The sequence below is a fragment of the Poecilia reticulata genome, linkage group LG8, assembly GCF_000633615.1.
Source record: "Poecilia reticulata strain Guanapo linkage group LG8, Guppy_female_1.0+MT, whole genome shotgun sequence".
NCBI classification, from domain to species: domain Eukaryota; kingdom Metazoa; phylum Chordata; class Actinopteri; order Cyprinodontiformes; family Poeciliidae; genus Poecilia; species Poecilia reticulata.
In genome coordinates, this window is record NC_024338.1 from 17,539,972 (window position 1) to 17,563,793 (window position 23,822).

Below are 23,822 nucleotides of genomic sequence, written 5' to 3' on the forward strand. Positions count from 1 at the left end.
CGCCGGATTTGTCAAGAAGCCACTTCCCTGGTTGACCTTCAGCTGAGCCTAAATGTCTGTTTCGTGTCTGATTGACCTTCAGCTGAGCCTAAATGTCTGTTTCGTGTCTGAACGCTCTCCAACTGCCAGGTATGTGTCTGTCTGCTGCTTAAGCTAAGGCAGAACTTCGAGGCGGTTATTTATAAAACTGAGCACTACGTTAAAAATCAAGCTGTCAAAGCCGGATCACAATTCTTTTTAATCTAGACAAAGATGAGTTAAACACAGTTTGTGTGAATTTACTTCGAGCTTATTGCTTGGTTTTTGTTTCTGCTTCAGTTTTGTTTTCGACGGGTTTATTTCAGCGTCGGTAGCGGCGGGATTCAACGGCAGATGTTTAAAAAAATAAAATGAGACAAAGCATTTTATGATAACTGTGGCTGGCGCGGTATGTGAGAGGTGTGACTAAACCCGGAGGATGTTTCTATTTTGAGCACTTTGTGATGTGGAGTGAAGGAGAGCTGACTGATCAGGGTCTGCTCTCCGTCAGTGTCACACTGCGGAAAGTTAACCGCCGGAAAGGTTAACGCAACTACCGGTCGGGGTTTTTCAAAATAAAAGCGTTTGAGGAAAGATTTCCAAAGAAAACATTAATATACACATATCGTGTTATTACTTTCTATGAGCTGTTTAAAGAAATTAATATGAAGTCAGAGTTGGAAGGTGACTAGTTACATTTAGTCAATTACTTTTGCTTGAGTAACTTTTTATTTTTTATTTTTACTTTTAGGAGTAGCCTATTTGTACTTTTTATTTTTACTTGAGTAGTTTTATTATGAAGCATTTTTACTCTTGCGTGAGTAAAATTTCTGGATTTTCTACCCACTGAAGAATAAACATGTTTTAACCAAAAAATCACCAGACGCAGAAACACACCTGCAGTTTCTGTTGAGGCTTTAAATGTTTGTTATTGAAAGAAACTGATTTGGAACATTTTCTTATGCCTGATTTTGTTATTTTTGATTATTGTGGCTGGTCCTATTCACTGGTTTTGACAGAAACAAGTCAATGAAACTCGAATAATAATGATTTTGGTCGATCTGATGATGTAATTTTTAAATATTACATGATTGATAGTCTGATCAGATGCAAATAAAATTGGAGTTGGGTTACATTTACTCCATTATATTTACTTGAATAACTTATTTTGGAAAATTTTACTTTTAGGAGTATTTTGTACGTTTTAGTTTTACTTCAGTATTTTTATTATGAAGTATTTTTATTCTTAATTGAGTAAAATTACTTTTTAGTGCTAAAATCTCAGTACAGTAGAAATAAGGGGAAAAAAACTCACAAGTAACTTTTCTGCTATATATAGGAGCTTGTTTCAAGTGAATAATTCCTTAAAATTGATGAAAAAGTTCTAGCTCCACTGGCAAATTATATCATTAAAAACAAGACAGTCTTGCCATGTTAAATACAAAATAAAACCTACAAATGGAGATAAAACTTTTAAAAATAATATTAAGGAATTATTGATTCAAAAGAAGCTCCTATATTTTGATAAAAAATGTACTTGTGAGTTGTTTTTTGTCTTACTTCAAACTAGACATAAATTCTTCGTAAGATTTTGTTTTTGCAGTGTAATTTTCCTTCCAGTTTTCAATTTCTGCTCGTGTTAGTCTCGTCATATAAAAATAAATAGTAATTAGCAGCACATAAATAAATAGGGCTGTTTTTAAACCTTAACAGTTAAAATATTTCATAATGATTAAATAACGCAACAGAAAAATTACTCTATTTAATTTTTGCAACATTTTGGCCAGAAAGTGGTAGAGAGTTTTATTTTGAAGGCTAAATGAGAGCTTCCGCTGTGGCTCAGAGTCAGTTCTGTGCAGCTTGGGGTGACAGGGAAGAGGAGCGGATCAGTAAATCTGGAAAACGGGACCTTCATCCTCCTCCTCTGCATCCTTATCGCGCAGCGTCCAAACCTGAGTGGGATTAAAACCCAAACTGGCGGCTTTTTTTACGCGCTGCACAACTTTCTCCCTCAACAGGTTTCCTCGTTTCTTCAGGTGTTTATTCCCCGACTGTGTCCAACCTGACTGCTGCAGTGTTAAAGTGAACTTTTTCAGGGTTTTTTTTCCCCGTCCTGCATCTGCCATCGCCGGGGTAACCAGCCCTCCTCTCCATCCTCTGGCATCGCATCAGAACCTGCTTGTTTATTCATTCCGAACTGAACCCAGTATTTTTCTGTTTAATTTTTTAAAGCCTCGCTGTTTGTTTTGATTTTTAATGTGCGTGGTTATTATAAACCGGTGAAGTTCATGCGTCAACATGCCTGTAAGACGCGGTCATGTTGCGCTCCAAAACACGTATTTGGACACAATCATCAAGAAATTCGACGAACGAAGTAAGTGCGAATACAATTTATTAATCTGCTGAAGAGCATTTTACTTAGATGAAGCACACGTAATAATATTCTGCAAGCTTGTTGTTCTTTCCTAAAAAAAAAAAAAAAAAAAAACCCTGTAAAAATAAAGTGAATTCTTCACAAACTTGTTTAGCATGAAGTTCTCCACATTTTTGTTTTAATTCGGCTGATTTTTTTATTTTATTGCCTGGTAGGTGAGCGATTGTTCCCTTTTTAAACGTATGTTTTATGCTGCAGTTAAGTTATACCTGCGTGTAGTAGCGCAAAAAAAAAAAAAAAGGTGAGTATGCACTATAGGGGCGCCGCTACACGGGGCGCCGCAAAACCATGACGGAATAATTAATTTCTCATAATGCCCCATTTTCCATTCTTTCACATGGAGAGACAACCGAAAATCTTCCCCTCCATCCAGGATTTTGGAAAAGGACAGATGTTGCATGTAAAGTAAACCTAAACCTCACATTTAGTCTGTTCTTATATTTTTAAACTCCGTCAGTTTTCCCCTCTGACTCTCTGCCTTTGGTCATGTCTGATTCTTGGAGGCTCCTTTTGAGGGAAAAGTCTATTATGTAACGCCTGAACTGTGTCCCTAAAAGTGCGTGCGCATGTGCACGGCCAGGTGAGCGCACGTGCAACAGTGGTGCTGCTTAGCAACGCCGTGACGATCGGCGTGAGCCCCAGATAATGACACTGGACAGGATGTGCTTTCCACCAGAGACGTTTACTTTAAAGAGAAAACTCCTCCTGCTCCGCTCTCATCTGTGTGGGCAGCGAACAGCTGGATCCACCAAAGCTGTGATGAAAGAGGCAGTTTGAAGCCGCTGAGTTTATTTATGTATCTTCCACGAGTTCATTTAACTTCTTTATTAGCTGCCCACTTAGAATTTGTCCCAATTTATCTTCATGCTGCATTTTATTGCTGCTTTGTGAGCGAGATGGGTGACGGCAACTAATGAGAGTTGGATATTGTTCATGTTTGGACAACTAGAGCTGCAACTAACAATTATTTTTTTGATGATTAATCGATTAATCGGATAACAAATTAACACATTCTGAGTATGTTCCACTTTAGCCGTATTATAAGTACATTAAACATGTAAATTCAATTCCTTTTTAAATCAGAAAATAAACTTTTTAATGCCTAAAATGCAATAACATAGCATTCCTTTAGTGTGCGCTTGATTACCGATTATTTCAGATATTTTTTTTATTTTTTATTTATTTATTCATTCATTTCATTTAGTACAAAAAAAACAATCTAACACATGTTTTGATATACTAAAAAAATACTAAATGAAATGAAAGGCAGCAGAAAGAAGAAAAAAATCTGCCCCTTTTTTCTCAACTCTGAATCAAAACAAGGGGAAAAAAATGGTTATCTTCTGCAACAACAACAAAAAAAAAACAAAGTCAGTCGTCTTTCTCAATATAACAACGTTAATATGAGCTCACTTTATGCTATGTCATACTTCTTCAAAAATCCAGTCTTTAACAATCTCTTAAACATGTACAATAATTTGGCATTTTTAACATCATTTTGTAAGTCGTTCCACAATTTGACTCCTTGAATAGAGGTACATCGTTCTTTCAAACTGGTTCTGAATTTGGGTTTCTTAAAAATCTGTATCCCCTTAAGATTATAACAGCTCTCTCTCTTTGCAAAGAGTTTTTGAATGTTTGAGGGTAATATCAACTAATCGATTAGTTTTGATGATTAATCGAACAGTTGGACAAACATCTGGCACATTTAGCATATTTTACACCTAAGCCTTTTTCATAAAATATTAAAAATACATTGAAAATGTAAATTCAATTCCTTTTTTTAAATAAAAAATAAAGAATTCATTGTCTAAAATGCAATGACATAGCTTTACTTTAGTGTGTGCTTGATAATTTGTAAAAGAACTGCCTGCAACCGATTATTTCAGATATTGATTAATCGACTATTGATTATTTTTGACGATTAGTCGAACAATCACATACAAATTTGGCACATTCTGCATATTTTTCATTGGAAGTTTTTCTAATAATTAATCATTTAGAAATAAGAAAATAAAATTGTTATAGCCTAAAATGCAGCAGCATATTCCTTTAGTGAACTCTTGATTATTTGTAGCAAATTATGCATCTTCAGCTATGAAAAATATTTCTGATTTAAAAACGTGAAGCTCAGTGTCTTTCTGCTTGACTTAACATTGATTTTTTTATTTTCTGGATTAACCAACTTGCAAAAGGTGATTAATAGATTTTCACTGAGTTGTAACTGAGTGAAGCTAAAATTAAACCACTTGAGTTTTGGTTAGAAATTGTTTATAAAGTTATTTTTTTTAATCTTAAACACAAAATATGTATAATTTGTACAGTTTTGACTTAATTACTGCTCTGACTGTGTTGCTTTTCTTAACAAATTGCCTTTTTTTGAGTCTGTGTACTTCAGCTAACAATTAATTGATTGGTAGTCGACAATTACTTCAATAATTGATTAATTACGATTAATCTAATTCATAATTTCAGCCCTAGCTTTAAGAGTTTGACAGGTTTTGCAGCAGCTGAAACAGTTTTTCCCTGAGGGACGGAGATAATCGATGGTGTTGTGTGACCTCTCCAGGAAGGGGTCATTTACTGCCGAAGAGACACAGCAAGGGGTTTGTGCATACAGAGATGTGTGGAGGAAGAAAACGTAAAGAAAAATGCTTGTAGTGTAGCTGCAGTGAGGTCGATTACTTCTCTATGCAGACAAATTTGTTAAATTTTTGTGTCTGCAACTGACAAGGCAAACCACGTTTATTTGATTATTCGACAGACTTTAGTAACTGATCATCCAGTTATAATCCTAAACGTTAATCTATTAATTAGATTTAAAAAATTGGCACATTAGATATTTTTAATACAATATTAGAAATACATTAAAAGATTCAAACAAACAATTCCATTTCCTTTTGTAGATAAAATATTTTATTACCTAAAATTCAGTAACATAGCATTCCTTTAATTAATACTTTGCAGAAAACGATACTTAAAAAAATACTTCTAATAACGTGAAAAGATCAAACCGTTCTGCTTGATTTAACTTAAATAATGGACTGATCTGTTGATTATTAACCAATTATTAATCAGTCAGCAAAAGTGTTTAATATTACACTTTTTAACTGAATTTGAACCAGATGCATAGCATAGCTTAGCCAAAACTATGCTACTTGATGCGTTTTGGGTAAAGACAAAACCATGCTAATGGAAATTATTGAGTTTGTTTTCATTTATCATGCAAATAACAATTATATGATTTATTGCAACATGCATAGTTATGAATAAACAAAATAAAAACATCTAGCACACTAAACGACAAAATTATAACTGTGTTTTACTGTAAACTGAGACAATAAAGATTTTAAATAAAGATGAAATTGGTTCAACTTGTTGACATAACAAGACTCAAATAAGATGGACAAATAAGAAAGCAACTTAATGTAATCAAAAAATGTCGGCAAAAAGGTTAAAAAGGTTTTAAACACATTACCTGAGAAAAAATGTTATGCAATAGTGTTTCAATTAAAGTGCCCACCTGCTTCTTGTTAAATCCCCTGGGAGGAACCGGGACGCTAATAGCGTTAGCGGCATGGAAAACCGGACGGCGTCAGCTCCACTTTAGCTTATTGTCAGCTGAAGATGAGGAGAACCAGCTCATTGAAAAGCCATACTAGAAAATTAATCCACCCTGACCGCTAGGCTGATTCAATCACACCCTATCTATAGATGCTTCTGTTGCAACTGTGCTACTTCCAGGAATAACCGTGACCTTGTTTGAACCCTTTCTCGCATTTCCAGATCGCAAGTTTCTGATCGCCAATGCCCAGATGAAGAACTGTGGGATCATTTACTGCAATGAAGGTTTCTGCCAGATGTTCGGCTTCACCCGGGCCGAGATCATGCAGCAGCCCTGCACCTGCCAGTTCTTGGTTGGTCCTGGCACCATGAAGAGCGCCCTGGCCCAGTTAGCGCAGGCCCTGCTTGGGTCCGAGGAGCGCAAGGTGGAGATCCTCTACTACTCCAAGGAAGGTGAAGAATGGGAGACAAAAACAGGCCTGGGGGGATGAAATGAGTCAGAAGACGACCTCTCGTATCAAAACGTAAACAATCTTAACATTAACATGTTTAAAGGCCCAAAGTTACAGAGATGTCTCTGTCTGCATCGCTAAAATGAACAGATTCAGTAAAACCCTGCAGGTTAAACATAACTTCCCGCATGACTTCTTTGCAAGACAAATTTTTATCTTACTAACATTTTTTTTTACTGTTTGCTTGAAAATACAGAAGTGAGCCCCACATCCAGTGGCGCCCCCAAAAGGGGGACCAACGGGGTCCATAGCCCCCTCTTAAAACTTGTTGATCATTCCACCGGCCTCTCAGATAATCATGTTCAGGACATAGAAAGGCAAGGAAAGATAACTTTACTTATATAGCACCTTTCAGTTAGGAACAACTCAAATTACTTGTACAAAGAAGTTAAAAACAACATATAATTAAAAAACATGTCAAACAGATTACAGTTAAACAGGTAAAAAAATAATTTAAAAGTAGGATAGAATAGAAAAGAATACTAAGCAATCTTCTTCAATCAAGACATAAATGTAAATCTCAATGCACAAATTAAAATTTTACATATAAGTAGGTTCCATAGGAAATTAATGGAGAGGAATGTTTCTAAATCAGCATTTAAAACAAAATGGCTTCCTTTAAACCCTCCTGAAAAACCTGGAAACCTGATCATCTTCAAGGAATAAAACCTTTTTTTTGAAAACGTGCATGTAGTGATGTTTGTTTTTATATTGGCTCTGTGGGCAGTTGCCCAGGGCATCATCAGAAAGGGATGGAGCGCCCAAGAACTAAAACATAAAATATATCTTATGTGTCAGTTGTTCCCTGAACAGGTTTGCTACTACTGTATGCATGTGTGGCAGAGAAAGTTTCCCTTCGTTGTTTTTCAGTATTGAGAGACGACATTACCTGCTGTCTGCTGTAAAAATTATTAATTGCTTGAATTTTAATTGGTTGGAATGCAATATATGAACATGTTTATATTTCAAGCTTACAAAGTTAGGCATAGTGATCAATCGTGATTAATGTGATTACTCACTATTAGTGTGGTTAATCTCGATCAGTCATGATTAATTGTGATTAATTGTGATTAATTACAGCATGATTGATCTTTAATAATTATAATTAATTGCAATGAAGTAGTGTGATTAATCACAATTACTTACAGCCTGTTTAATCATAATTAATTATAATTAATCATTATTAAATACAGCATGACTAATCATGATTACGATCTATTACAGCATGATTAACCTATTCAACTTTTTAATCGATTGACCGCACTAATATAAATGTATATTTATTTTAGCAGATCCCCACAGTTTTTCACAGTAAGGCATATTTTCCACAAAAATGGTGAAAAACCTGGGTTTAAATAATTTTATCAATATATTCTGGTACAACCGGCTCTTTAAGAACATTCATAATCTTTTTTTTAAGGTTTTATTGGCTGTAGTGGCCTTTATTTGACAGGAAGGTAGGTAATGAGAGAAAGGGAAGACATGCGGTGAAGGACTCCAGGCTGGGAATCGAACCTGCGATGAGGGCCAAGGCCTCCATATGAGGGTTGTGCTGAACTCCTGCACCACCACAGAACATTCATAGTCTTGATATGGCCCAAATGAAAATGAGTTTCATGTCCCTGGTCTATACTATCAGATCCTGGTCAAATACTTTGAAGCTGCTGCATGACTGAATAGTTTTAAAAAGGTTTGCTGTCCATTAAACTGAGTCCAGTATTGTTTTTATGAAACCAGCTGCAGAATCTGGAATAAACTGCCTCCTTGTGACTTAGGGATGACTCAAAACTTTTGCCCAGTGTTCTCCTTTCGGCATCTCGTCGTGAGGCACGCGGTCTGCTGTGTTGTTGTCATGGAAATGAGTTCATTGTGCCAGCTCAAATCCACTGAGCATCTATTTGTTTTGTCTCCTGCTTCCCGCTGCGCTCCCAGCCTGATCGAGAGGGAAATGAGGGAACAAGCGAATGCAACATGATTCAGAAATGAAACCGACTCTCCGTTTTTAATCTCCAGGCTGAACCCTGGCCTGTCGAACAGACGCTGACAATCTGTTTGTCTGCCTGGTCCAGTGTCGGATCTGTGGGATTTTTGTATTTCTATTTTTGGATCTGACTGATTTTAACCTGCCCTTTATCTCCCGTCTCGATTTTTTCCCACAAACTTCAGTGGTAATCTGTGTGTAGGGGGTATAGCTCAGTGGTAGAGCATTTGACTGCAGATCAAGAGGTCCCCGGTTCAAATCCGGGTGCCCCCTTCTCATTATGAATATATTTTTAAAGCTCTTCTTTGCTTGCAGGGATTTGCCGACCCTGCCGAGTGGATATCGTACCTGTCAAAAACGAGGAAGGCCATGTGATAATGTTCATCCTCGACTTCCAGGAGCTCATCGACCCTTCGCTCAAGAAGTCAGGCTTAAGGCAGAGAGTCACCCAAGGATGGCTTTACTGTAAATACACTTTCAGATTTAAAAACCGCACCATTTTATAATAAATTAAAATTTGTCTTTAATTATTAATCATGACTATATGGAGTGATACCTGTAGTTTTAAGACCTACAGGTGTCTACAGTTAATCAACTTATGATTAATTGTCAATTAATGGTTTATTAGATTAAAATGAGCTACAATGGATGATCTTATAAGGTCTGCTTAGAACAGGGGTTTCCAGTTGTGACCTTTTTGATTCATTTTTGTGTGACCCCTCACCTCAATTCAAGAATGATGCAAATTTGGCCCTCAGAGACTTCTTGTAATTAAATTTATTTATGGCAAGTTTATATATTCTTAAATGGAAAATGTTAAGTACAGCACCAATTTTTCTTTTTTTAGTTAGCCTTTTTATTCCATAAATTGTGCCTCAAGCATCCTACGCATTTGGGCAAACCCCATCTATTAGAGCTAGTCAAATACAGTAAAGATTGTTGAAGAAAATATTAAAAACATTTTATGGACTTAACAAAATGGAAAATGATAAGCCCAAAAAATTAAATAATTGTAAACATTGAGGCAAAGGTAACGTATTACGTTTTATTTATTGTTATTCAGACAAATAGGGGGGAAAATCTTATTATTTATTTATTTATTTTTATTGGATGGAAAAAAAAGAAAATATTTGGCTTTTGAATACTTTCAACTTCGGGATTTTGACCCTGGGGTCAAAACGTTTTGACATCCCTGGCGTAGACCGTGTTTTAGTGTTGTAGTTTGGCTGCCATCCAGCAGAGGGCGCTGGTGGTCACCCTTAAGCTGTTGATACCGAATTCAAGATGGCGGCGCATCCCAGAGTAGAAAAGAGAGACGGTCCAGACAGAGTCCGGTGTGGGATGTTGAATGCCCTTTATGCGGTTCTGTTTTGGAATATAAACACTCGCTAAAGTTCTTAAGTTTCACTTTCAGCCGAGTTTCAACTTGTCAACCTGAAATTACTGATCAGCTGCGGAGGTGAGAATATGATGACAGAAAAGCAGAGAAAAATTGTAACATAATAGATAGCAAACAGCAAGTTTAATGATGTGAAAAAAACACAGTTTAATCAGTCAGTATTTGACACAGCTAACACAAAATAATGTTAAAATGTAATGTTTTTTAAATAAAGCATTTTATGAAAACGTTAGCTCCTTATGTTGTGAAAAGACCATCGGCCCTGTTAATGTAAGAGAAAACACTTGTTTTTTAAGAAGATGGCCGCTTATCAGATCCCTACACGGTAGAAGAGCAAACATTTATCTTAAGAGAACCCTTTTTCAAGCAAAAATAATAAAGTAATGCTAGTATTCAGTCATTTGTATCTGAATCTGAAGTTGTAAGTTTTTCCCCTTGCAGGTCAGAACCGCCGGCTGAAGATGAGACTACCAGAACTTCGCTCCCTGCGAAGGCCGTCGCTGGCCAAAGATCAGTGCGAAGGGGTGGTGGTGGATTACCTGCAGGTGAGATATTTATGGAACACAATGCAGAACTACCAAAAGTAGCTTATAATTGAAAAAATATCTAATATCCTTCTTTCAATGCCTAGATTGACTTGCACAGAAAAAAAAAATACAAACAAAACATTTCCTTTCAGCTTGGTTTCTACAATGAGGAGTTTACATTTATTGATTTCTTTTTTGTGTATACACAGCTGCTGTTGCTCCCACAGCATTGATAATAAAACAGGCTTGGAGAGTAAGAGGAAAGTGTCCAAGCTCCCATTAGTGTTTTCTCAATGTCATTATCATTGCTAATTTAAAACAATTCCTCCAGAGTAATGCGAGTCATTTCCTGTTTGTGTGAATACCTGATGACTGACTTTGTGAGAAAACAGCAAACGAAAAAGAAGTTATTAGCGGAGAAATACTTTTTCATATCAGTTTGCAACCTTTGTCGTGCCTCGGTTTGTATTTCTCTTCTGAAAAACATTCCTTCACTTGTGTTTAGTCTTTCTTTGTCCTCTGAGGATGTAAACGTGTTGGAAGAGACTTCCTGAAAGTATCTCTTCATGACACTGGCCCTGAAGCGGGCCAAGAAAGCATAGCTGATATGAACGTGACTCTATTTCACCCATCTGAATAATAATCATGCACACACCTTTTTGACAGCTATCTTACTCCATATAAACACAGTAAATTTTGAGTTGCAACAAATATGTTGGTTTGTTTAGAATCCAAGCTGCTCTTTCTAGTTAAATGTGCCAAAAAGATGGACTAAAAATAATTGTTTTATTCAATATATGTAATATTTTGTAAAGTTAATCGTTAACTGGAGCATAAAGACTCAAAAGAGGTAATTTGGTGAAGGAACAACATATTCAAAGCAGAGATTAAGTCAAAACTGTTCAAAAATATATACATGGAGAAAACAAGATTTTCTGTTGACTAACCAAGAAAGTGTATTTTATATTTGTCAACCAGTTAGCCTGATAAACTCAAATAATAAGCACTCTGCATGTATTTTATTGGCATATTTTGGGATACCATATGTTATTTTGTTTGTGTGGCTTATGTTATTGTAATGGCGTAATAATGCAAAATCAAATCCACAAAGAGGAAACTTTAAATTCTAATGAACATTTAACACCGGAACTGAAAGACCTTTTAACGATCCAAAATCAATTAATCACAAAAACAAAGTCATAGAAACACAGTCAACAATAGAGAAAACAATTAAATATTACATTTTGCCAAGTGCCATCGTTACACATCAAACTTTTGGTATTATGGTTCAAAAACAACTCTAACAAATAAAACAACAGAAACTAGGGATTCACGATATATCGGCACCAACATCGGTATCGTCCCGGTTTTATTTATCGGGCCGATTTTAGCAGCCAATGTTTTTGTTTAGCTTTGTTGATCATTGATTTATAGCTAACATGAAATGAGCTGCTCATGCTGCCTTTGTTTATAGGATTAAATGACTGTAAAATGCATCTTCTCCTTTGTAATGTTATATATTACAACTCATCTACAGCCGCGCAGCGAGGACGTCCCTCTGAAGGAGTTTCGGATCCCTTCGAAGGAGAGCTGCATGCAGTCTGAGACCGAGGCTTTAATCGAACAGGACCTGGACCCCCCCTCGCCTGCTGCTCAGTCCTTCACCAAACGGCGCTCGTTGCTGACGGAGCGGCTGGACCCCAGCGTCTCCTTCACCAGGGGGGCGCTGCCTCGAAGCTGCTCCAATGAGAGCGTCCGCAGCCTGAGGCGGGCTTCGTCTCTGGATGACATTGACGGCATGAAAGCGGAGTGGAACAGTCGACCCGGGGAAACCCGAACTCACAGCAGTGAGTACCAGAGAGGGAGACGACCTTATTACGCAGAATTCACATTTTTATACTTCCATTCGGGTCTCTACTGCTTCTAAATTCAAAAGCACTTTATTGATCTCAAAGGGAAATTAAATGTTGTTGTAACTTATATTAATTCAAAAAAAGCCATCGAGCCAATTTTTGGCAATAAATTCATGTTTATTAAAGCAACATTACAAATCTGCGGGCACTGCCCCTCACCTAGAAACCCAGAAAAGCCCAGCTTGTTACCTAGCAACCCCAGCAGAATTCCGCCCGTCACCTAGCAACCAAAGCTGAGTTCCAGCACATTTAGTCAGCTGGTTTTACCGCTGTATGCTCAGTACAATGGCTGCAGGAAAAGACAAAAGCCCAAAAATTTTACCAAGTATTTTTAGTTTAATTTCTAGTGCAAATATCTTAGAAAACATGAAATAAGATAAAAGTAACTTATCAGCAAGATATAGGAGATTTCTTCAAGTCAGTAATTCCTTAATGTTTATGAAAAAGAGTTAGTTCCATCAGCAGATTATTCCTCATATTACAAGTGAAATCATGTGCCAGAGGAACTTGTACTTTTTTCAATATTAAGGAATTCCTGACTTAAAACAAGCTCCTACGTCTTGCTGAAAAAGTTTGTTTTGTCTTATTTCAAATATACTAAGATATTTGCACTAAACTCGACCACAAATACTTTTGTGTTTTTGCATTAAAATGTTTTGTTGTTTACTTACTATTGAGAAACCTCCTACTGGATTCTATAAAACACCTGTTGCATTTTTGTTGATTGTGCAGGAGGCTCCACTTCTGCTTTTTAAAGATGTACAGTTGCATAACTGTAACAGCTCAATCTGAAACTGAGCAGACTAAAATCTCATTATCTCAGAATGATTTTGTGCAAAAAATGTAATGAACGTTTCGTGTGGCCCATGAACGTTTCCTAACCTGTTAAGGAAGCATAAGAGGTCAAAGTGTTATTGATAAAAATAAATGACATTAGTTTTATTTCTGTGTCGTCTTTGCTGATGTTTGCTTTTCGCTGCAGACTTGAAGCCCAGCGCTTTGAACTCCACCTCCGACTCGGATCTTATCAGACACAGAACCATCGGACGCATCCCGCAGGTCACCCTCACCTTCGGCTCAGACCGACTCAGACCGCCTTCGCCTACTGAGATTGAAATCATTGCGCCCAGCAAGGTCAAAGACCGAACCCAGAACGTCACTGAAAAGGTCACTCAGGTCACGCAGGTGAGGTCTGTCTTCTTCTTTTTGTTTGGAAACGCCGCAGAAAAGGAGAACTGATATGTTTTTGTTTCTTGTTGATTGTTGAAATAAACGTCAACTAATTTAGTAATCGATTAATTGTTTACTGGAGGATTTGTTGAAAGAACACAGTAGTAATTAAATAAAAGAAATATGAAAAATGAATATGTTTGTCTGTAAATATGTCCCATCTTGAACTCTTCATGAAAGAGCTGAGCTGAGCATTACATATGTTAATGTCAAAAGTATTTTTGTAGCAGTTTTTTCTGAGTTCACTAAAGAAATGCTGTTATTACATTTTAAGCAATTAAATGTTTGCTTTCTTATTTAAAAAATTAATTGAATTATTTGCATATTTTGATGAAATTTTAATGTATAAAAAGACTTAAATGGTTAAATGAAAAATCTGCAGAATGTGTCTGTCTTAAAATCTGATTAATCGATTAATCATCAGAATAATAGTAATAATTGTTTACTAAAATAATTGTTAGTTGCAGCTCTGGTTGCTTTGGGTTCCATGCATTGATCTGTTTTTGTCCAAAGATTTTTAGCTGTTCAGAAACTGATTATCGTTTCAAATTTGGTTCTTTTCAGTTTTTCCAAAGAGCATTTTCTGTTGACAGTCATAATATTCAGTTTCACTTTGGTTTGTTAAATAATAATCATCTCTGCTGATGATTAGTTGGGACTTTTCATCTATAAATGGCATATTCCTCTGGTTTCCTGAACACACCCAAAGACATCAGCAGTCACAGGGTGAACGTGTGAAATAAAGCAGTCACAGGGTGAACGTGTGAAATAATCATCTCACCTGAGGTGTAACGTTCTCTACAGAACAAATTCAGCTTCTTGTTATCACTCCAAGCTGTACTGATGCTCACCTTTCCTGACAACACAGGAAGTGCAACACTGAGAAAAAAAAGTTATGAGTAAAGAAAACTGTTAAATCTGATTTAAAGTGGAACTATTAGATGAACTTGCAGAACTTTCACTTTTTTCCTGCTGTAGCCACAGACAAACTGAGGTTCTGTTTAGGATCACTGGGTCTCAGCTGCAGCTAAAGGCAACCGAAGTGTTTAAGAATAAAACACTCAGACCTTTTTTTGGCAGTAGATTAATTTTTTTGGAGTCTGGAAAACAAGCAGTTTAAAAAAAACCCTCCTGAATGTAACTTCACAAATCAGCAGGCACTGACCCTCACCTAGTAACCCCAGAGAAGCCCTGCCCGTTACCTAGCAACCCCAGCGGAATTCCTCCCGTTGCCTAGCAACCCAAGTTGTACTGCTTTATGTGCTGTACAATGGCTGCTGGAACAGACAAGTGTTTTGTTGTTGACTTGACCATCCAGAACCCCCTTTCTGTATTTATGTTGGATGTACAGGAGGCTCCACTTCTGCTTTTCAAACAGGAACAGTTATATAATTGCGCATCTGTTTGCAGCCATATTCATGGGCGAGAGTAAATGTTGAGTTGGGGAGGGCGTGGCCAGCCGAACCAGATTAAAATCTCATTAACTAAGAGTTGTTTTGTGTAAAAAATGTGACCAACATCTTTTGTGTAGCTCATAAACTGTCCAAGGAAGCATAACAGGCGACATTTATAGTTTCATGAAGGTAAATTGCTGGAAAATTCCAACAGTAACCGCTAAGGTCTTTAACATCTGTTAGTGCCAAAAAAAAAACCAGCATTATGTTGCCCTATCTAAAATTTTTAATTCAACCCAAATTATGTATATCTGGCTGGTTGTTCAGGAGGCCCTACTTCTGCTTTTCAAACATGCCTCGTTGTGTAATTATGCACCTGTTTGCAGCCATTTTCACGTGAGTGTAAACATTGAGTAGGGGGGCGTGGCCAGCAGCAGCTAATTTGGATTTAAAGTGACAGGAGGCCCTAAAACATCTCATTCTGAACTGAGCAGAATAAAATCCTACAATATAAGATTTTATCTAAATAAAAATGTAATGAACATGTTTTGTATCGCCCATAAACCTGTCCTGACTTGATCGAGGTCACCTTTACAAATCTTTCATTCTGATTTCTTTACTTTTAGAACTACTGGATAATTGATTTCACCAAGCATTTCAGCTCCAGAGCTATTTTTTCCTCCTCTTGTAATCTCAAACAATCCACCTGCTGATCATAAACTGCTCATAAATTTGCATCCCATTTGCACTTTGATGTCACCATATGCGCCGGAGTTGCGGGTGAGCGCTGCTGCCGCTGCTGCGACGGCAGTGAGATCTCACTTCCTCACCCAGAGTGTGATATTGACAGCCGGCTCTGACTCACTGCAGCGAGGATGCAATGTGGCTGTGGAAAAAGTGACAGCACCAACAGAAGGTCTCCTGAAATGCTTGGCAGAGAGTTCGACTCGTTATCTCCACTCCGCTAACGTCTTGATTAAGAAGTGTTTCTCTGCTGTTAGCTCGGCTCAGCGGTGCCTGTTTGTCTGTTGTTTTTTTTAATGTGGGCTGTTGAATTGTTTATCACATCAAAATGTCGCTTGCCGACAGACCAAACACCGACTTCCTGAAGCTTCACTCTCCTTAGGAAGAAATATGTTCTATCAGGCTGGCAGTTTTTAGAAAACACTTGAAAAAACTAAAGTTTTATCAAATATTTTTGCCTAGGTCCAAGTGAAAATATATTAGTACCCTTGAAGTAAGACTTTGTTTAAGTAAATAATTCCTTTAATATTGATTTTTTTTAAAAGTTTAAGTTCACTGGCAGATTATTTCACTTATAACGAGACATGTACTAGTACTTTTTCATAAATATTAAGGAATTATTTGCTTAAAATAAGCTGCTGTTTGGCTGAAAAGTCACTTGTAAGTTATTTTTGTGTTATTTCAAGTGTACTAAGATGTTTATACTAGAAGATTTTGTGTTTTTGCTTTGAACTACTGGACAATTTTCACTACTTATGAATAGTTTTATAGGTTATGTGTTTATTTGGTAAGATTTTATGTTTTTGCAGTGTATATTTGAAGAACCCCTTAAAATCAGTACATCATTTAAAACTCTTTAGATTTATATCAGAACTTTTATTTTATGGAAATGAAGATTACACTAGTTTATAGTATGAATAAAAACAAATATTGTTTTTTTTCTTGCCAGCAATTAAACTCTTCTCAGGAATAATAACCAGGTTTTCACTGCAAAAACACAAAACTCCACAGTATTTGCTCTAGTTTCTTGTGCAAATATCTTTAAATTTGATCAAACTAACAAACGAGTAACTTTTTATGAAGATGTAGGAGCTTGTTTTGAGTCAATGATTCCTTAATACTGATGGAAAAATTACTAGTTTCACCGACAGATTATTTCACTTTTAACATGGAAAAAAAGCAAAATAATCTGTAAGTAATGTTGTTTTTTCATCAATATTGATATTTTCTGAAAAGTTACTTGTGAATCAGGTCTGTATTATTTCATGTACTAAATTATTTACACTATAAATTAGGTAAAAAATACTTGGTAAGATTTTGTGTTTTTGCAGTGTACCACCACTGAACAGTTCTCATAGTTTTTATAGATTATTTGTTTAACTAGATACCAGTTATGTTGCGTCACAATTAAATATCTGAATCTGAATTTGCATTTTTAACAAATACAACAGATTTTCTGTTTTCCTTAAAAGTGTCTTTACATTCCTGTCGTTTTCTTCAGTTGCTCGTCGGCTGCCTACAGATTTTATCAACGCCGGAGAAAAAAAAGTTTCCTTAGCCATGATGTGGCAGTTTCTTACCTCTTGCATCAGGTGTGTTTTAGTGGCAGGAAGGCGCTGAGGATGGTGCTGAGTCTGTGAGGCTGCATGTGGAGAGTGGGAGGGTGAGCCGGGCTCACAGACTGTCTGTGGGAGTAAAACGGGGTCCTGGTGAGATGCAGTTATGAAAGCGAGGGAGAAAAAAGAGAAACGGGCCGCCGCTGTGCGGCTATCGAGCGGCATTCAGAGGCTTGACGCTGCCGTTGACCTTGGCCTCTGTAGCTAATGGAAATGGAGGTCAGCGGGTGTTCGTGCAAAGCTGCACCCCAGAAGCAGCCTGCAGGTTTTTTACAATGTTGTTTTTATGAATTTCCAGAGAAAGGTTGATTCTGAGTTGGTTGATTCTGAGTTAAAAATAAAAATAGAAACGGTTTTTGATTAGATTTCAAAGGTGAAATGATTGGATTATTATTTTTTTTCTACTTTTAGGGATTTTTTTTATCACCTTTCTGCTCTTACTTGTGTTTTTGTTTCATAATTAAATTTTTCTGATTGGATTTTGACTTGACACCTTCCCAAAAAAAGAAAGAGAAATGAAAGTGATCATTGATCTTTGTCCGTATTGATTAGTCTGTGCAGATAACACAGTGTGACTGATTGAGCTTCAGCTCGTTAAAGACGAGTTAAGAGAAAACCAGGCGCAGGCGTGTGTGTGTGTGTGTGTGTGTGTGTGTGTGTGTGTGTGTGTGTGTGTGTGTGTGTGTGTGTGCGCGCGTGTGAAAATCCGTGTTTTTATGGCGCCCTCTGGCTTTAAACAGGGTTGCAACAGTGCAAGAGTGCAATTAGGGGAAATCAGTATTATAAATTGATTTGGATTTTTATATTACCAGTTCTGTCTGTGATGTTCTTTGTTGTTTTACTTCTAAAACTCTCTTAATGGTGAAATTATGTTATAAAAAGCCTGACTGTTGCTATATAATAGATCTCACTTTTTTCAGATGGATGCTTTCTTATTGTTCAGTTTAAAGTCATATTTGATTTTAATCGTTTTATTCTGAAATTTTAAGAATAATTGTCCAGGTTTCTAAACTGCAAAATCACAAAATCTTCATGTATTTTTAGTCCAGTTTCTAGAGAAAATGTCTTAACACACTTGAAATAAGACTAAACTAATTTATGAGTAACTTTGTTGTTTTTTTGTAAATATTTCCTTAATTGATTTAAAAAGTACTAGTTCCACTTATAAAGACATTTTACTTTTTCTAGTCAATCTTAAGAGATCATTTAATAAAAGTTCCTATTTCTTGCTGAAAAGTTACTTACAAGTTAATTTTGTCTTATTTTAAATGTAATAAGATATTTGCACTATAATCTAGACAAACATTCACTGAGGTTTTGTGTTTTTGCAGTGTACTTTGTTCAGTTTTAAAATATTACAGATTCAAATGTTAACTGCATCTTATGGTATTTTATGGTATTTTTCTGTTCTACTTTCTAATAAGGGAAAATTGTTTTGTTGTAAGTGAAATAATTCACTTTTTTATCAATATTAAGGCATTATTTACTTAAAACAAGCTCCCAGAATTCATTTTAACTTAGTTTTGTCTTATTTTAAGTGTACTACAATGTTTTCAGTAGAAACTAGACAAAAATACTTGGTTATATTTTGTGTTTTTGAAGTGCGGATGGCATTTAAAAACGGCCAGAAGGCATGTCACTGTTAAACATAACCTTGTTTCTGGGTTATTTAACTGTAACAGCCAGCTATTGATGTTTTATTGATCGCAGCACAACACATAAAAAAAAAAATCCCTCATGTAAATATTTATATAGTTATTTCCCAGGCAGATCGTAAAACAGAAAGGTTCACTCGTTGACTTGTTGGTTTTTAGTTCTCGGTTTTTAAACGCCAGCGGGATCCAGGGAGTCGGTGGATGATTTTTTTATGCAGAACGCGGATCTCTGGTCGAGGGCAGGGCTCCGAACGGGGAGGAAGAGCGAGGCAACAGAGGGGAGTCAGACACAAACACGCCAACACAGAACTTCCTACCTCTCTCTTTTTAAAAACATCTTTTTAGTTTTCTCCTTTCTTTCCTTTCTGGTGTGCGCCATCATGAGCTTTAAGCAGAAACTTCAACCTGTAAGTACTTTTTTAGGGTTTTGTCTTCGCTAGCTCCAAACTCCTGTTTGAACATTGCCATTTCTTCTGTGTGCTGTATTTGTTTGCCTTCTCGGTGACCTTCTCTAACGCAGTCAGTGTCGAATTTTACAGCTCGATTCTGTTCAAATAGGGTTTTGTAAACACTGTTGACAGAATCTGCAGCTTATTTACTTTACATTCACTTAAAAAAGATGAACCGATCAAATAAGTTGATCGTAATTTCACTCAGAATCTGAGTTTTATCCTAAATTACGTCTGTATATCTTCTAAAAACGACACATGTTGGATATTCCACTCAGTAGATTCATAAACTTTGCTTAAGCTAACATGCTGCGTTGCATGCAAACCTGTTCCCTGCTCTCCATTATGAAACAGAGTGGTGCACAAAGTCAATAGCATAAAATTTTTTGGATGAGTGAACCTTTCCTCGCGTGTTTATATTGTCATCAGAGTGAGCGCTCATGTTGCATGTGAGGATCTCTGCCTTTTCCCACTGGATTTGTGTAAAGATTTATGGAGCTGGAGCAAAAGAAAGCAACTCTCTCTTTAATAATAGACTCCTGATTATTCCCTGCCAGGGTTTTACTTCTCCTTGATTTTTTTCTTTCTGCCTAATATGGCCAAGTACATATTTAGAGACCTTTCTGCATGTTCTGGGCCTTGAGAAGCTATTTGCTGTACTATTTCTGGTTGTTTCCATTTCAACTGGCAGAGAAAGATTTATTAATTTTTTTAACATGTACTGAAAAGTGTGGTGTGCATATGTATTATTCACCCCCATTTAAGTTGAAACCTCTAAATAAAATCCAGTGTAGAACAGTAAACAGTCTATGCAATTTAATCCAGGTGTAAAATGCCCAGAAGAACAAATAAAAAATGTTCATACTTTATTTTATTTTTTTTAAGTTAGACATTACAAAAAGTGTTTTTAGTTGTATGATGAAGTATTAGGTCCAAACTGTGAGAATTTTTTGTTCAATTATGAGAATATAATATAAATAATTTTTGCAAGCCATGGCAAAGTGCAGTTAGATGATACTTGTCCCAGAACATTTGGTGAAACTGGGTTAAAGAGTCTCTGCAGCTGTGCTCGTTGCACAAATCCAGCTGTTCCTGCTGCTAATTATCCTCGCCTGAACGAAGACGAGAGAAACGGTGCATCAACAAGAAGCTTTTCTCATCTGCACTGATAATCGCCAAACAAACCCAACTCCACTGTTTTCATAGAGCAACTAATCTCAGCTCTCCATATGGGAACCCAGTCGATACCAGCACTTACCCGGGTCCACGATTGACCAGAACGCTGGCTGGAGCTGTCACATGTCCGGCACCGGAACGGGGAGGGAGGGTTAAAACGTTGCACTCAGGCAGGTGAGGGAACAGTTTGGGGGCTGATTTCTGCTGGAAGGCGATGCTGGTTCGTTCCTGTTGTCAGCGGCAGCATGAGAACCGGGCCGCCAAGGATCTCGTTGTCGTACCGGTCAGTTGGATCTCACTCACTCCTGACTGACTGTGTTATCAAAGGGGACCTATTATGCAAAAGCCACATTTTGCATAACAGGTCAGCCTCCGCGGAGCTCCAGCCCGTTGCCTAGCAACCCCAGCGGAGCTCCAGAACTTCTGGTACAGCTGGTTTTACCGCTGTACAACGGCTGCTGGAAAAGACAAACGTTTTGTTGTTGACTTACCGTTTAAAAAAACGCTTGCTGCATTTTTATCGGTCGTGCAAGAGGCTCCGCTTCTGCTTTTCAAAGATGTTCGGTTGTATAGTTGTGCATCTGTTTGCAGCCATTTTCACGTGCGTGTAAACGTTGAGTTGGGGGCCGTGGCTAGCAGCAACTTATTTGGACTTAAAGTGACAAGAGGCCCTAAAACAGCTCATCCTGAAAGTAGCTCAAAACAGGCAGAACTGAGCAGATTTAGATATTTTAAGAATGTCAAAGAAGGATTTTATGCAAAGAATAGTTGTATAGTCCATAGAAGAGGAAGCCTAGTAAATTACCCTTAAAGACATGTCATGTGATACAACCGGTGCTGTTTGCTTGTATCTTTTCTTCTTAATTCTTATTAACTAGAAACCCTTTAAATGATCTGCCTCAATCAAAAACTTTGAACTGTGACGGAACAGTCAATAAACGGATAAAAACGTCTTTTTTAGGTGTTGTCCCTCGGCGCCGACGTGCTGCCTGAGTACAAGCTCCAGGCCCCACGCATCCACAAGTGGACGATCCTCCACTACAGCCCCTTCAAGGCCGTCTGGGACTGGGTCATCCTGCTGCTGGTCATCTACACGGCCATCTTCACCCCCTACTCTGCCGCCTTCCTTCTCAACGAGGCGGAAGATGACCCAGGCTCCTGCGGCTACACCTGCAACCCGCTGAACGTGGTGGACCTCGTGGTGGACGTCATGTTCATCGTGGACATCCTCATCAACTTCAGGACCACCTACGTCAACAGCAACGACGAGGTGGTCAGCCACCCGGGCCGCATCGCGCAGCACTACTTCAAGGGCTGGTTCCTGATCGATATAGTCGCCGCCATCCCGTTCGATCTGCTCATATCGCGTTCTGGGTCACAAGAGGTGAGAGGAAACTACTTTACTTGGCTGCCATTTTTGTTGGCTGTGTAGTTTCTAGCACTCCACCCACTCCGCTAAGACGGACGTCAAAACAACCGATTCGCTTGTAAAACTTGCTGGTATCGTAATATCGCTTTTATTTAGTTGGTTTCATTTTAAATATGATCAAGGAAACAAACAAAGGGTGCAAAACAAAATTGTCATTTTAATGTTTAACTTTTAATGAGGAAAGACCGTCAATCGTAACTCAGTGTATTCGCAGATTTGCAGCGAACATTTTATATAAGATGAGAAAATTAATGTTCATATAGTTTATAAGTCTGATTAGTAAGATGCAATCAAATGTCGCATTATGGGGAAGGTGTGTCAAACCATTAGTAACCATGGAGACAGTGCCGTCATGTAGCCTAGCATGTATGGAAAAACTGGTTAGCATCTCGTCTTCTGTACGTTTTTGATGCTGCTCCGGTATAAGGGGAAACTCTGTTCATGACATATTAATATAAATCATGTGGTGTGAATTCAGGCAAAGTCGGTAATTTGATCAACACGTAGTGAGGGAGGAGGTACGGGTCGGTTTCTAAGCTAGCTGTGTCCAGTTTTTATAAATACCGCCGTCTGTGAGGCCCAACCAGATGTGTAACATTCACAGACAAATGAGGTCGACTCAAACAGGAGCCAGGAATAAACTGGAAAAAACTACTTCAGCTGCTCTGTTCAATACTCCGTCCCTCACTTCCGACATCCATCATGGCGCCTCGAATGATTAAGTGACGTAGTTGCACCGTTTGTGCAGTAAAGATTTTGCTGCTTTTGCTTTAAAAATATTGATAATGATGTCTGGAAACGTTTTTTCTTATTAGCATCTTTGAGATGATAGTGACACAAATAAAAATCTTTGTAGCACAAAAATTTGACACCAATTTTATTAGATTTGAAAAAGATTCATTTGTGGCCTTTTTTTTTATTTGAGCACCTTCCTCTTCAAAATGTAACGTTCATGATACAAATAGGTGTCTGTTAGCAAAGCAGATTGCTTTAACGCTGACATGACCTCTCACCCCTGCAGACGGAGCCGCAGACCCAAACTACTCTGATTGGACTTCTGAAGACGGCCAGACTGCTGAGGCTGGTGCGAGTTGCCAGGAAGTTAGATCGCTACTCCGAGTACGGAGCGGCGGTTCTGTTCCTCCTCATGTGTACGTTCGCGCTCATCGCCCACTGGCTGGCCTGCATCTGGTACGCCATCGGCAACGTGGAGCGCACCGGCTCTGAACGCATCGGCGGCATGAAGATCGGCTGGCTGGACAACCTGGCCGACCAGATAGGGAAACACTACAACAGCAGCGACAGGAGCTCCGGCCCGTCCATTCAAGACAAGTACGTCACGGCGTTATATTTCACCTTCAGCAGCCTGACCAGCGTGGGCTTCGGCAACGTCTCGCCCAACACCAACCCGGAGAAGATCTTCTCCATCTGCGTCATGCTCATCGGCTGTGAGTAAAGTGGAAACATTTAGAAAAACAAACACTTGAGAGAACTAACTAGTTAAGTTTACTCAATTACATTTACTTGAGTAACTTTGTTGAAAAAATTTACTTTTAGGAGTATTTTTACTTGAGTAATTTTATTTTGAAGTATTTCTACTCTTAGTTGAGTAAAACTTCTGTATTTTTTACCTACTGAATGAAAAACAAACATGTTTTAACCAAAGATTCACCAGAAACAGACACTGACCTGCAGTTTTTGTTAAAGTTTCATAAGTTTTTTTTATTGAAAGAAGCTGATTTGGAAACATTTTCTCTTCCCTGGTTTTATTGTATTTTGTT

General features: G+C 37.7%; 1 protein-coding gene and 1 non-coding gene across 4 annotated transcripts in view; both read left to right on the forward strand.

The window, feature by feature from the left end:
• Positions 1–1,859: 1,859 nt before the first annotated feature.
• kcnh6a (potassium voltage-gated channel, subfamily H (eag-related), member 6a) overlaps positions 1,860–23,822 on the forward strand; it is a 35,024-nt gene continuing 13,061 nt past the window's right edge. For 2 of the 3 annotated variants that reach the window (XM_008416313.2, XM_008416314.2), the window contains exons 1-8: positions 1,860–2,392; positions 6,239–6,469; positions 8,825–8,974; positions 10,350–10,453; positions 11,973–12,282; positions 13,331–13,533; positions 21,574–21,996; positions 23,063–23,489. In XM_008416313.2, the coding sequence (XP_008414535.1) occupies positions 2,317–2,392; positions 6,239–6,469; positions 8,825–8,974; positions 10,350–10,453; positions 11,973–12,282; positions 13,331–13,533; positions 21,574–21,996; positions 23,063–23,489 (1,924 nt within the window). In that variant the 5' untranslated portion in view covers positions 1,860–2,316. Of the gene's footprint in view, positions 2,393–6,238; positions 6,470–8,824; positions 8,975–9,819; positions 9,969–10,349; positions 10,454–11,972; positions 12,283–13,330; positions 13,534–21,573; positions 21,997–23,062; positions 23,490–23,822 lie in introns of those variants that run through there. The other variant, XM_008416316.2, reaches the window with a different exon arrangement.
• trnac-gca (transfer RNA cysteine (anticodon GCA)) lies at positions 8,711–8,782 on the forward strand. The gene has a single exon. It is a non-coding gene; the product is annotated as a tRNA-Cys (tRNA).